The following is a 13567-nucleotide window of genomic DNA, read 5'->3' on the forward strand; positions in this document are numbered from 1 at the left end:
TTTTTTTCTTATTATTAGTTCTTAATCTAAAATCAGCAGTTCTGCATTTCTTTAGTGTTTTTTTGATAAAACCAGTAATTACATTTAGCAAATTAAGCAGGAATGGCATATATATTTTTACAGATTTTTTTTTTATGTCTGTTTTCTGTCCATGGTGATAAGCACAAAGGAAAATAATGGCATCAATGCAACAAATACAGATGCAAAATGTGCCAGTGTGCCATCTACTGCTACATAAGCACTACAGAGTGCTTGCTCCAGCACCTGGTAGCCTGTCACCTCAAAATCCTGGGAGGTGGGGTAGGGATTATATCCACTCAGAAATGTGAATTCCCTGACTTTTATCATTGTGTCATTGCAACCTCAACATTCCTCTGATGCAGTTTCTTGTTGGAAATAATTGCATCATCTTTCCAGCTCAAGGTTTGTCTTTAAATGAAATAACTTCACAAGTATTTTTTTCCAATTATATATATCTGAAACTAGGCCACAAACAGATTTTTTTTTACCAGTTGTCCAGGTTCTAAAAAGGATTTTATTTTTCTAAATTGACCATGAAGCTTAGAAATCTCTTCCCTTTCCCATTTTTACTCAGAGGAGAAAAAAATCAGAATGAGTTTTGATGGGCAGGAATATATGTTTATAGCACTGTGTGTAAACCTGAAAAACAGCCAAGACATTCTTAATACTGTGTATTTGCAAGGGGCTAAAACCAAAGTTCCTGCTTTTCATGGCTACAAAGTTTACTTGAGATCTACATTTGAAATATCTCTAGCTTGCTTAGGAAAAATAAACTTTATTTGCCTTGCTATATAAATTATCACCAAAAAATTCAAACTGAAAATACAGTCTGTGTTCATAAAATAATAACAAACAATACATATTTTTAATGTACTTTCAATTTGTTAAAAATTAAATAACATAATGAGAACTGTGTTTGGAAGAAAAGAAAAAAAATTCTACATACTAATAGATTTATTATCATAGAAGCACATTCTTTCCTTGAAAGTTTTCCATTTCCAGTTATGCATAATTTACTCAGATCTTAACACTGTTAATTATTACCCCTGAGCTTTTCAACACATTAAGCCTGTTTATATTTACTACCTTGGCCAGTGCCTTAAGAGTCACAAAGTGGATCTCAAACAGGTATGATTCCCTCTCTCCTTGTGTGTGCATTGCCCAAGTCATAATGAAGGCAAGGCAGGAGCTGTTTTAATTAAGAGTGTTGACCCTTTGCTTTGATTTATGGAGGCTGTTTTAATTGCCTTCCACCACCTAGGCAGAATAACTAAATATGGAATTTGATTCAAAGCAGTGACTTTCTCTCCCATTTTTTCTGAGTAACCAGAAGATGGAGCCAAGCATCCACGAACAGCCCTTCCCTCGCTGCTCGGCCACGCTCCCTCTGCCAGGGAACCAAGCCATGCCAGCAGTACCTTATATTCCTGAACCATCCCGTTCTGGTTGTCCTCAGGGGGTGGCTGCCAGGTGACCACGATTGCTGTCCCGTTCCCATCGTTCTTAGTTACTGAAACGCTCTGAGGTGGAGCGCTGGGAGCTGCTTGTTCGGAAAGAAGGATTGAATGGTTATGTTTGTCACACCCACAAGCCAGTTTCTCTAAGTGGAAGATGGTTTCTGGGCTCTACAAATGCAATCTTTTGTGTCCCACCCTTCACTGGGGGCAGTTGGTGCCCACAAGGCAAAATGATAGAGAAGGAAAATGTATAACCCAACAACCAGGCTCTGAGTTCTGCTGTAGTTTTGCTGTGCAGGCCAGGAAAAGTAACACTCCAAACTGTACTCTGAGATACACGTTACTGGCATGTCACAGTTCTGGGCACTGAGATCCTCACCCAGGACCAACAGTTTCGAAAAACAGATCCTATACAGACCCCAGTCTAAATCTCAGTTCCTCTAGTGTGTAAAGAATAATGAGTAATACAAAACTCTTTAAAATCTGGACAGAATGTGTTATTATTAACGTATTTATAATAATTATTCATGTCCTGAATTTGAAATAATCCTTCTAAAAAGTGGATGCTTAGCTAATGCTTAGGATGAATGCAGCTATGCACATCTTTTGGATAATGTGCAGCAATAAACTGGAGCAACACAGCATTTCTAAAGGAGGAGGAAGATGGAAAGGGAAAGGCTGCACATCCTAGCAGCAGCACCAAAATCCCTATTCAGAGGAACTGGCCACCTTGCATACTTATCATGCCTGTGCAGCAACAGAAGGAAGAGCTTTATGAACCTTGTCTTTTTAGAACATGTATGAGATGGAAATACATAATTTAGTCCGCTCTATCTGTTGCCCTCATTCATCTTTCCATTTTGTCTCACTGATTGATCCACATATAAAAGCCTTCTAAAAACCATGGTTTCCATTCCCCCAGCTACACTGCTTTGATGATTTCTGTGGTGTCTGCTATCTACTCAAGATAGTGATTAGCAAGTGCTTCAATCTGACAGAAGTCACTTGTGACCAGCCCATGAACTCAGCAGGGAGGAGTGCACACACTGCAGGGAAGATAAAAAAGCGCATTTCCCATTGTGTGTTGGAGGGGATTTTTGCACATCCCTCTCTCTCTGTCTCTCATGCCTGGCTCAGAATATTTACTTCTGTGTCACCAAACAATTCACATAATGATCAGTCTCCTCTGCCACAGATTGCCGCTCTCAAACAGCATGCACTTCAAACAAGATCAAATAATGAACATATCAGAGGAAAGCTGGCCAGGCTGCTACTTCAAAAAGGAAAGATGAAGACAGTCTAGCTCCTACTTGCCTTCTTCCAGGGTCTTTGCAAATTTCACTTCACTATCTGCTCCCTGAAACTCATTAAAGAAGGGGCGGGCCTTGATTTCATAGTTTACACCTTTCTTCAGCTCTGGAATGATAACACTGTTTTTGGTTGGAGTCCTCACTTCGAAGATTAACCACTCTGATTCTCCATAAGATGCTGGTGTAGGCCGGTACAGAATTTTATATCCTTGAATATACTGGGATTGCTGGTCCACCTGGCAAGACAGCAGAACACAGAACACATCCATAAACAGACAGGAACCAGGGGTGATGCCCATGACACCGTGCTCGGCCCCTGGACTATCCCTCATGTTTTTCAGAGTAAACATCACTGCCAAAGCAGATAAAGGCTCCTTGCATTACAGCAAATTACAGGCTGGATTCACAACTGCATTAATCTCTTTGATGCTGGTAGAACTGTGCTGGTTTCCCTGGATTTAGGAAGGCATTAAGGGGGGATAACGAAGTCATTTAATATGCCCCAGCTCCATGAAATGAACAGTCTTTGCATCCATGGAGCAAAAGAGCTTGGCACAGGTCAGACTGCTGCCTACCTGAATCTGCAGAGCAGGGCTGGGCACATGGGGAAAGGGAGATTTACAGTGCCATGGCTCAGGGTGATGAATATGGAGATCAAAGAGAGGGCCTGTCAACTCTCCCAAGGTGTGGGAACTTCCCAAAATCTGTGAAATGAGCACTGCTTCCTGCCTGCTTCTTTTTGGAGAAAGCAAACTGAGAGGGTGGCCAGCTGGCACTGTCTCCACTGCTGTGTCTGGGCTCTGTCAGAGGGCAGATCTCTCCAAAGACTTCCCCCATGTCCACCCACTCAGTGGTGGTTCCAAGAGGGAACATAAAACTCAGTATGGTAACAGGGATGAGACTTGAAAAGCAAATCAAGCTGATTTTCAAGTGTGAGTTTTCAAGTGAAAAGTGAGTGCTTTTCAAACTAAGGCAATTTTATACCAAATCTATGGAGAAAGAGATCTGAGTGTAATCGAGGGCAGATCCAATCTGTTTGACTATAGATGAAACGGAAAGATACCTTATATAAATGTCGTGGAGCATTCACTATCTTTTTAACTACTGGTTTCAATTTCTGATGAATAAGGAAGTCCAGAAACAACCACAATAAAATTTTTAAAGTGCATGAGATTTTCCTGTTTTCAAAAATCTCATACAATGACATAATAAAACTATGTGTTTGCAATTTCAATCCAAAGAGCAACACATTTCATTTTTAATAATCACATAAAGAATGCATGTGTTAGCAGAAACTGAGGTAATGCTTATTTTTGAAATTGCAGAGAAGCCACAGGCCACCCAAGAGACTGACAAAAGCTGCCTGTCTGGAAAAGGTTGTTCTGTAAGTAAAGGTCAAACAAAATTTGCTAGGAACCTCAAAGATGTTTTAATGTATTAGTTAAAACAGGAGATTGGCTGCTGCAGGTGGCTGTACTGGAGGTGAGAGTGTAATTGCTGCACAACACAGCAGATATTATTGCAGCATCGAGGAGCCCTGGGTGTAGATCAGGACTCCTTTGGGCTATGGCTCTTCTACAAAGTCAAAATGCATTTTGCTCCTGTTCAGACCTCAAAGTTCACACCTTATCGTTTTATTTCTGTTCATGCTATAATTGTATCCCAAGCTTTTTCTTAATTCTGTATTCCATTTTAAAACTGATCTTTGAGTTCCATTCCTCACTCTCTCAGTTCCTCTGCTATGTCCTTCACATGGCCAACTTCCTGCTTTCCTGCTTGCTGCCAGAGCAGCATCAATATGATGCAATATGATGCCTTTTTTACCTCCTTTCCTTGCACCGTGTATGCTCAGCTCACCACAGGAAAGGATGGGTTCAGATGAGGCTATCTGATTTGGGTGTGTTTGTCAGTGTGTCTATAGCATGGGAGTAACATTTTCAAACAGAATTGTGCAGTATTTCTCTCTACAGGTGACTGACAGGGAATTACTCATGTTATCTCATTAAGGGACTGATATACATCCCACTGAAAGCAGTGCAAAGGTTTCAAATGGTATGACTTAGGAGGGCTTTGATCAGTCCTTTAGCTTCCAGAGGACTCTGAAACCCTCATCCTATTGTAAACAGTACTCTCTATGGAAACAAAGATGGAGAAAATGGATAAAATTTAATGAAGTAGAAAAGCAGAGCACAAGTAACATTCTTCCTAGAGAAAAACATTTGCAAGCATACAAACTACTCAGCTTCTTAAAGTGTGACCCCACTGCAGTCAAGGCAGGACATCTCAGCAGTACATGTAAGCAGCAGCAGGGAACAGATTTGTACTCACAGTCCAATGAACTTCAATTGAGGAGGAAGAAAGGATAGTAGGATTGTGCAGATGTAGCACCACGTCACCCAGCTCTCTCTGGACCTGCTTGTGATCCACACCTTGACTTGTTGGTGGAACATCTGCAATAATTTAAGATTCCATTCTCACAAGTACACATGATTGTTGAGATAAGTAGATGTAAATACAAATGAGCATGTCAAAAGTATATAAAAGCATATTAGTATGCTATCACTAATGAAGTTGACCCTCAGTACTTCCTAACCACATAAGAAAAAGCCACATGAAGCATTTTCTTGAGTAAATCACCAATGTTTAGGTAGTACCAAAGCAAGACACTGCACTTCCTTTCACAGAAATGTGAGGGTAATGCTGCACAAAAGACACGCCACACTTAAGGACAGCTTTGGTAAATGGCTACAGCAGCCTCTCTTTACTCTTTCCTGCTGCAAAGAGAAAAAATTCTATTTCCCACTGCCAATTCCAAGAGACCAGGCATATATAAAGAACATTATAAAGAACAGCAAAAGCAGAAGCTATATCTTAAGATAACTTAATGACAAACTTACTTGGTGTTACCACAAAATAAGGTCAACAACCAGAGAAAAGATAAATTACTCATATGGCTGCAACTTCTCTAATGGCAAGAGGCTTCTGTAAATGGGAGGCAGAGCCCAGTTGAGGGCTGTCTGGATCACCTGATATTTGGTCTATCCTATAGCTGGAAGAATTATTCATATGCATGAAGGGACAAAATCCTCCCAAAACAGGCAATAGTACAACAAAAAAATGTGGGCATACTGAACCCTTGGAAAGCACATTTAACTGAAATGGAATGACTGTCAGATGTGTAAAATTTACAGGGTAATCACTAAGAGAGTATCTAAAACATGTACTATGGAAAAACAGAGTAACAGTTTCTGTTCTAGGTTCACATCTCACTCTTTGATCACCCCATTTTAAACAAATACCATGTTGACTATGGCTAAAATGCTGACTGGAAATTCATGAAAATTCTTGCACTGGTTACTAGTGAGGTTAATGTGTAGCGAGTGAGTGCCAAATATGGATTCTTAGCAATCAACATCGATAATAACAAAATAACAAAACCAAAAAAGTCAATGGATTCCTCTACTGAGTCACTGCTATGTGATACTACAGCCATAAAGTATGTTCTGCAAACAATCCATTATCACAGTATTTCCCTCCTCCCAATGTTTGAAAGCATTGAAGATAAAAGCTTCTGTTAGGGATCATTGCCCAAATATCACCTGCTCAGAATGTAACAGGAAAGCCAGTGGAATAATTAGCTCTAGCTTGGCTAGTCAAGAGATGAGTCATCCACAATATGGATCAAACCATTCACAGGCTCAGCCATTTGCACATCTGTGCTATAAAATGACGTGTGTGCTTTCTTGTTTTGGCTCCAAGCTTCCAGGATGGGGACTGTCAGCAAAAACACCCAAGAATGTGGGTGTTAATGTTTGCAAAGTACAAAGATGAAAGTACTAGGAAGGTAGTACTGAAGGGAAGAAGGCACTAGAGGTAATAACCTACCTTCATCTCAATTTGTGCACTGAACAAGCAGAGAGACCAGATTATACCACCCTTAGACAAAAGCCAACTGGAAATTTTTGGACTTGCTTAGCTAGTCCACAACTTAAAAATTAAATGGCATTGGAAGAAGAGCAGAACTGCTCTAAAGGAGTTGACACTTGATTACATTTCTTAAAATTGGAGAAAATTTTATGTGTTAGTTGTTGCTTTCACTGAGGTATTGTGTGGCTCCTGGGTTTTCAGCTCTACTAGGTGCCCAGAGAACAGTGAAGCTTTTCCATGTCATTATAAAGCACTCAGTTGAGTGAACAGAACATTTGCTCTTTTTCAGAATCAGGTCAGTAATCAGTTAGTTTAGGACAGACACAATACCTCTTCTCCAGAAATGAAATTACATTACATGAAAAACATGCTTGTGCAGCTCTATTCCCAGAAATCAGGAATCACTAAAAGGTTATTAAATCTCTCCTTGGTAAAAGACTTGGGAACCTGTGCAATCCTGATTTTCCATGGGGCTGTGACTCTGCTGGCCATATATATCTGCTGAAATTGTCACCCATCAGGAGAAATGCATAATACCAAAAGACAGCAATGTGAAACTGGTCACACCCCAGGGGAGATGAGAAAGATTTGCTTTCAGACCAACTACAGAAAACATGAGAAGTTACCAAAGAAAAACGCTTTGTTTCCTTTAGAGAACTTCCTTTCAAAAACTAACATGTACTCACTTACGCAAACAAAGAAACAAACATACAACAAAGACACTCTTAATAAGCCAGTGGGTCAATTTCTCCAGTAAGTAGGAAGATCAGAAAAGAAAGAGTGTGTCATTTTCCCTTCTTAAGAATCTAAGCTTTTCTACTGGACAAATGCAGGTGTCAGAGCTGTAATGCATTGTTCTCTGCACATCATCTTAAGTGTCATTTATTTGCTACAGTGAACACAAAGATAGTTTTAATTTTACATAGCTGGACTTCAGTCACAGCTGGAGTCATTGGATGACTCCTTCATTCACTTCTACCCAGACTTTTCTTTCATTTGGCTATCTGTAAGCACTGCTTTCTACCCTGTTTTGCTTCCAACACTTGTACTGTGGAAACACTTGTAACATACTGCCAAAACCTCTTTACTGGTTTGTGATGCCAAATTCCTTCAAATTTTCAACTTTTCTCTTTCTTATTGCAGCAGAAATCAACTTAGATTACATGCTGTTTCTCTCCCTGTCTCAGTCTTAAGCCTTATTTGATTCACTGGACATAGTAATAACATTTCCATGGAATTTGAGGATTTGTGTGGGAACTCAAAAAAACCAGGGATTACTTGGTTGCTAGCAAGAGCTATTCTGCAAGTTGTAACTACCTTTGGATAAGAGATTGGGTTCCCTTAGGCAATGCAACAAGCTGTCAGAGTCTGTGTTACAGAGAAATGTAAGTTTAAACACTGTGTTTTACTGTAGTAGATATTATAGCCAGGATAGGTAGGCAGTACAAAGCTACCAGAATTCCTGCATCTGGTATTGCTTAGTCAACTTGTGACAGCTGCTGTGGACATCCAAAATGTTCAGTATCAAAAACTTACCTTGAGTTTTCACTGGATCAGATATTTGGCTTGGGTCACTCAGCCCATATGCATTAGCTGCTCTCACAAGGAAGAGATAAATTGCATTTGGTTTTAGCCCTTTCACTGCAAAACTCTCAGTTTTCACATTTTCAGCTACAGTTTGCCAGCTGCTCCCTGATGCATGGCTAAGGATAAACCACACAACAGCAGGTTAGTCGTTCTTTAGCAACACATTACATGTAAACACACAGACAGCAAGATCACGTGAGACTCACATACCTGAAGGCCTCAATTATGTAAGAAGTTGGTGTTGCACCTGAATTCAAATTGGGTTGCCATGACAACGTTACTGTATTTCTGCTGACATCTGTAACCTCAGGCTTTGATGGAGCACTAGGAATCAAGTTTGGGTCAGTGGGTCTTGGTGGCTGCACTGGGACTCCAAACTCTGACAAAAGGAGAGAGAAAGGCTGAGTACGGACAGGAAGCAGCTGTAAGCGAAATGCTGCTCATATCTGCACTGGTAAATTATGTCAGAGTCAGGTATCTTCTGCATTTCAATTTCTGGTTTTCCTTCATGTATTTTTGTAGGGTTCCTACAGAGGAACCCTAATGGATTTACCTTGGACCTCTATGAATGCGCTCCACGTCGCTTCGCCGCTCGGGGTTGAAGCAATGCAGGTGTACCTGCCAGTGTCGCCCAGCTGAATGGGAGAAGAGAAGAATAAACATTTGAAACAGTCAGGCACTCACTGGGCTAGAAAAGTAATTACAGCTCTCTATGTTCCCCCATGAATATGGATAAATATATTAGCCTGCAAAAACTTCGCACCAGAAACTCCTTCCATTAGAAGTTACAATTTTGACAAGCAAAAATGCGTATTTATTTCTGAGCAATCACAAAAGAATCAGAATAGAATGCTACAGATTCTAATTTAATGTTAACTATTCTGCAATGAACAAACTGAAGGCCATTTCCTGTAGCATTTATTCCTTACTCTGCAGAGGTACTAACAGATAAATTGAGAAGGAACTCAGATGACAAGACCCCATGCAACTGTCAACCTTCTACATAAATAATGCCCGGGGATTTATCAGGACTGGAGCGCTGGAGAACACGTCATCCTTAAAGTAAGGCTTAAATACTGCACAGGGTACATATGAGGCTCCCTGTCTTAGTATAAATTTCACTCTACAGCAGACCCAAAAAAGAATCTCCATATGCTATCCTCATCCAGTTCTGAATGTTGGATTATTTGTCCATATGTGACTTAATCACATTTCAAAAGTGTATCTTTTTTTTTTTTCCCCAAAACAGAAATGCTATCCTCCTCAGGTCCCAGCCTCAGCAGATGAACTGAAAGGAAGTGATCAAAAATCAGGGATTCAAGCTCTAAGCCAGTCTAACTTGTAATTGGCAGCAGGGCAACTCTAGGGAATATGGCAAAGTGATGTATTCAGCCTAATCTAAAAAGAAATTGCTCCATTTCAAACCACAGAAAAGATAGTAGAGAATATCCAGTATGCTACAACTTCACATTTTAGAACATTATGAAGTGTGCAATGCATGACCAACAGCAATACTGGCCAGGTACTATAACTCCCTGAGGAAGCCAGGTATTTGACAGGTGGTTAACCATTTTAAGCTATGTTACACTGATGAGTGAACATGTTTAAACACTAAAACCTCTTTTGAAAAAAGCTGTGTACATGGCTCTATTACTGAATATGCTAAACAAAGGTCTTCTTTATAAACATTTGAATTAACTAGATCATTTTAATCTATTAGTGCTAAAGCCCAAATAATGTCATGATTTGTCTTATTGAAATATATTCCCCTTCATGTTTTAAGTACCAAATAATTCTGTTAATTAATACCTCTTTACAGCATTTTTCATTATGAAATCTGAAATAATATGCCCTGGGCAGGTGTTAAGCATAAAGAATGTACTATCTGAAAACATGAAGTATCAAATATTTTAGTAACTTTATGTAACCTTTAATAAATTCTAAACACGGGGTTCACTACATCAAAAATGCCTGGAGGTTGAAAGCACAAAATGAAACAAAACAAGAAAACCCATTTGCCAGCTCTGGCTACCTTGGCATATCTGATCTGCAGTGCTCCTGTCTCCAGCTGCTTGATGCGAGAGTCTTGGGTGGAAATGAGGATCCCATCCTTTTTCCAGAGGATAGTGGGCATTAATGTGCCTGTGGCCACACAGTTCAGTACTAAAGTACCATCTACAGCCACAGTCTGATTCACAGGACCCTGCCGAATGACAGGGGGAGGCCGGTCTGCAATCACTGCCAGGAGAAACAACAGAAAGACATTTCTGCAACTGGAAGCAATTTTTTAATCATCTAAGCAACAGCAGTTGCTTGAGGCTTTGAAACAAACTAAAAATAATTAAACAAGTAATTAAAGTTGGAGGCATGCATTATTCAGGGCAGGGTGCATTACAATGATGCACAGCTATGGATGATTAAAATGATACACAACACAGTATTTTCAGAACAGAGGAAGTATTGCATATTTCACACTGCTATCCTCCAGGCATTCTCCAAGTCCAATGTCTTTATGAAGTGATAATGGAAAAAGAAAGGACTTCCCAGATTCTTTGGCAAGACACAAGATTTCACCTTTCCCATCTTTTACCACTGCCAGGCCTGTGTAACACAGCTCATACATCCAGCACTTAAAGACAGACAAAAAGGAGGCAGGCAATCAGGGGATAACCTCACAAATTTGTATGTGCCACTAACTCATCTTGGTGCTGTGTCCTATTCATGAGATGCCCAGAAGTAGGGTAAAGAAAACACAAATGATGGAATAATTTTGGGAAGATTTCTTCTATGAAACCTTTTTCCAGTAGTTTCTGACTTTTATGATGACTTCAGAGCCACAAAGAAAATCCCACAATCCCATTTCTATGTTAATTTTAATGCATCTTTCACACAATGAAAATTAAGTGCTATTGATGGGTTATTTAATTATAGTGTACAGGAAAATATAAACCAGTCTCAATATTCACAGAAAAAATAATGGTAGTCTTCCATTATCCAAAAAAGAGGTCAAAGTTTTCCTTCTGGGTTTCAGGGATCTACTTTACCTGTACCATCCAAGATGACATGGATTGATGATCTGAAAATAGCCATAATTTTAAATGTCATAAATCTGTTCAGCGGTGGCATGGGGCTCACGTAACTTAAAAACTGGTTTGGTGGCTGAAATATAAACCTGAAGTTCTGATCATTTGTGAACATCAGTTATTTCTAAATTACTTTTCATAACAACAGACAGGATGTTAGCACTGTTTTTTTTGGCTAAATTCCAACTCCCATAATTTCATTTGCATGTTCAAATGACACTCTGTTTTCAACTGCATTTTTAATCCTTTAGCTCTTGTCCCAACCTGTTGCTACACACTTTAAGGCTGTCACAATCTTTCTCAGCAGAGACAGACAGAATAAGCCCACTTATAATTTGCATTTGACAAGTTTGTAAAGAACTTTGCAGTTGGCAAAGGTAAGGAGATGACTGATCTGTGCTTTATAGGAGAAATCTAATGACACTGAAGTTCATGGCTGATTTAAGTCCACTGAAGTTGATGGCAACTCATACCTTTAGGAAAACTATTCATAAAGGTATTCTAATACCTTTACAAATATTCAGCATATTCTGCCTTCACTTTTGTAAAAATACCAAAAAGTGTCCCCAAACATTATAAAAAAAATCTACCCATCAGATCAATCTGAAGAATATAGTAAAGAAAATACATTTAAAGTGATTATTTCTAAGTTCATTAGCAGAAAACTGTTGTAAATATATTTCTCACCTTGCCATGGCCTTCTCCCCAGTGAAAAAAAGGAAAAAAAAGGATTAGGAAATGTGGCTTACAGTTTGTGAGGAACCAGAAGGGAGTTAGTCCTATTCCTCCTATGTCAATCCAGGGGGAGGGGGAGATAAATAAACAATTTTATCCTACAGGTTCACTGCATATTTTAGTACATTGTTATTATTTCTAGGTTTCCTATAGGACAAATGGCTGTTTTATGGAATCTCTTCTCAGACAACAGCTTCCCTCTGTTCAAATTTTCTCTTTTCCTCTGTAAATGCTAAGATTAGTAGTTTCCCCATGTATCTCTGCTGTTAAAAATAAGAAGTATTTCTGATAATTGGCAAACTGGCCTCACACCAGCATGCATTACTGCTTGTAATGCTCCCTGTAGCTTTTTCATCTTGTATTTTTTCCTTACTCCTAAAAACAGATGTATAATTTCTGTGTTATTCTGCTGATCTCCATACAGGTTGATAATTTTTTTTTCTTGCTAAAAGACAATATTACGAAAGAGGAAAAAAAAACCAGGTGAATGGAAAGTGCTAAGTGAATGGCCACATAATAAAATGGATAAAGAACCAGGCAGCAGCAACCTGAAAACAAATTGAATCCAGTGGCTAAAAAAGTCAGATAAAAATTAACAGATCTGACTAAAGTCCATACACTGAACATACTTGCCAAATACAAAATGGAAATATAGTTACACATCATCCAGAATTGTAAGCCCCTGACAGAGATGGCCAAAACAGGATTTTTATGTTCAAAGCAACATGCAATCCACATTTATGCAAAACAGATTTCAAAGTAGTGTCACATCACCACACTGCTGTCTCCAAAAAAAATAAAAACCTTGGAAATGATAAAATGAATCTATGATTACCATCTGTAACTTCCAAGTAGGCTTTTGTTATGATACTTCCTGCAACATTTAAAGTCTGGCAGATGTAGTACCCAACATCAGATCTCTGGACATTGGTGATGGTGAGATCTCCTGTCTGAGAGACTGAAAATCGGCTGGATGACTGAGGGGGCTGGTATGAGAAAAGCAGATTCTGAAAGACGTACAGGAAAGAAAGTGGGGGAAAAATAGGTTAAAGAAATTCAAACATCTATAAGCATAACTTTAAAATAGCTAAACAAATGAATCTTTTCAGGTATTATGCAGAAAACATTCTGCTCTTCATGCCTTAAGCAAGTCTACACCACAATGAAAGTAGCATCTGTAGGATTTTTTTAATGACAAAATAGGTACAGATATGCACCTACAGAATTGTGTAAGACTTTAGACTTTTGGGATTGCTCCAACGCTCTCCAGGATAAATACTGGACCTTGCACCAAGTTTAACAGAGTCTAGTGAAGATGTGAAATGTACAGACACTGAAGTGGTGCAAGCAACTGTGGTGAACCTCAGTAATTTGCTTTAATGCTCCTTTTTAGAACTTGCTCCAGGGCATTTGTTTGCTTTCATTTAAATGCAGATGGTGGTTTACT

At 39.2% G+C, this 13567-nt stretch overlaps 1 protein-coding gene across 5 annotated transcripts in view; it reads right to left on the bottom strand.

Annotated features, from left to right (window-relative positions):
* ROBO1 (roundabout guidance receptor 1) overlaps positions 1-13567 on the bottom strand; it is a 690100-nt gene that overhangs the window by 45787 nt on the left and 630746 nt on the right. For all 5 annotated transcript variants that reach the window (XM_015640442.3, XM_019007725.2, XM_015640439.3 and 2 more), the window contains 8 exons: positions 12956-13127; positions 10335-10540; positions 8856-8937; positions 8513-8681; positions 8252-8418; positions 5117-5238; positions 2793-3024; positions 1440-1561 (listed from right to left, as the gene is read on the bottom strand). In XM_015640442.3, coding sequence (XP_015495928.1) covers positions 1440-1561; positions 2793-3024; positions 5117-5238; positions 8252-8418; positions 8513-8681; positions 8856-8937; positions 10335-10540; positions 12956-13127 — 1272 coding nt within the window. The remainder of the gene's footprint in view (positions 1-1439; positions 1562-2792; positions 3025-5116; positions 5239-8251; positions 8419-8512; positions 8682-8855; positions 8938-10334; positions 10541-12955; positions 13128-13567) is intronic.

Source organism: Parus major, chromosome 1 (genome assembly GCF_001522545.3).
Source record: "Parus major isolate Abel chromosome 1, Parus_major1.1, whole genome shotgun sequence".
Classification (NCBI taxonomy): domain Eukaryota; kingdom Metazoa; phylum Chordata; class Aves; order Passeriformes; family Paridae; genus Parus; species Parus major.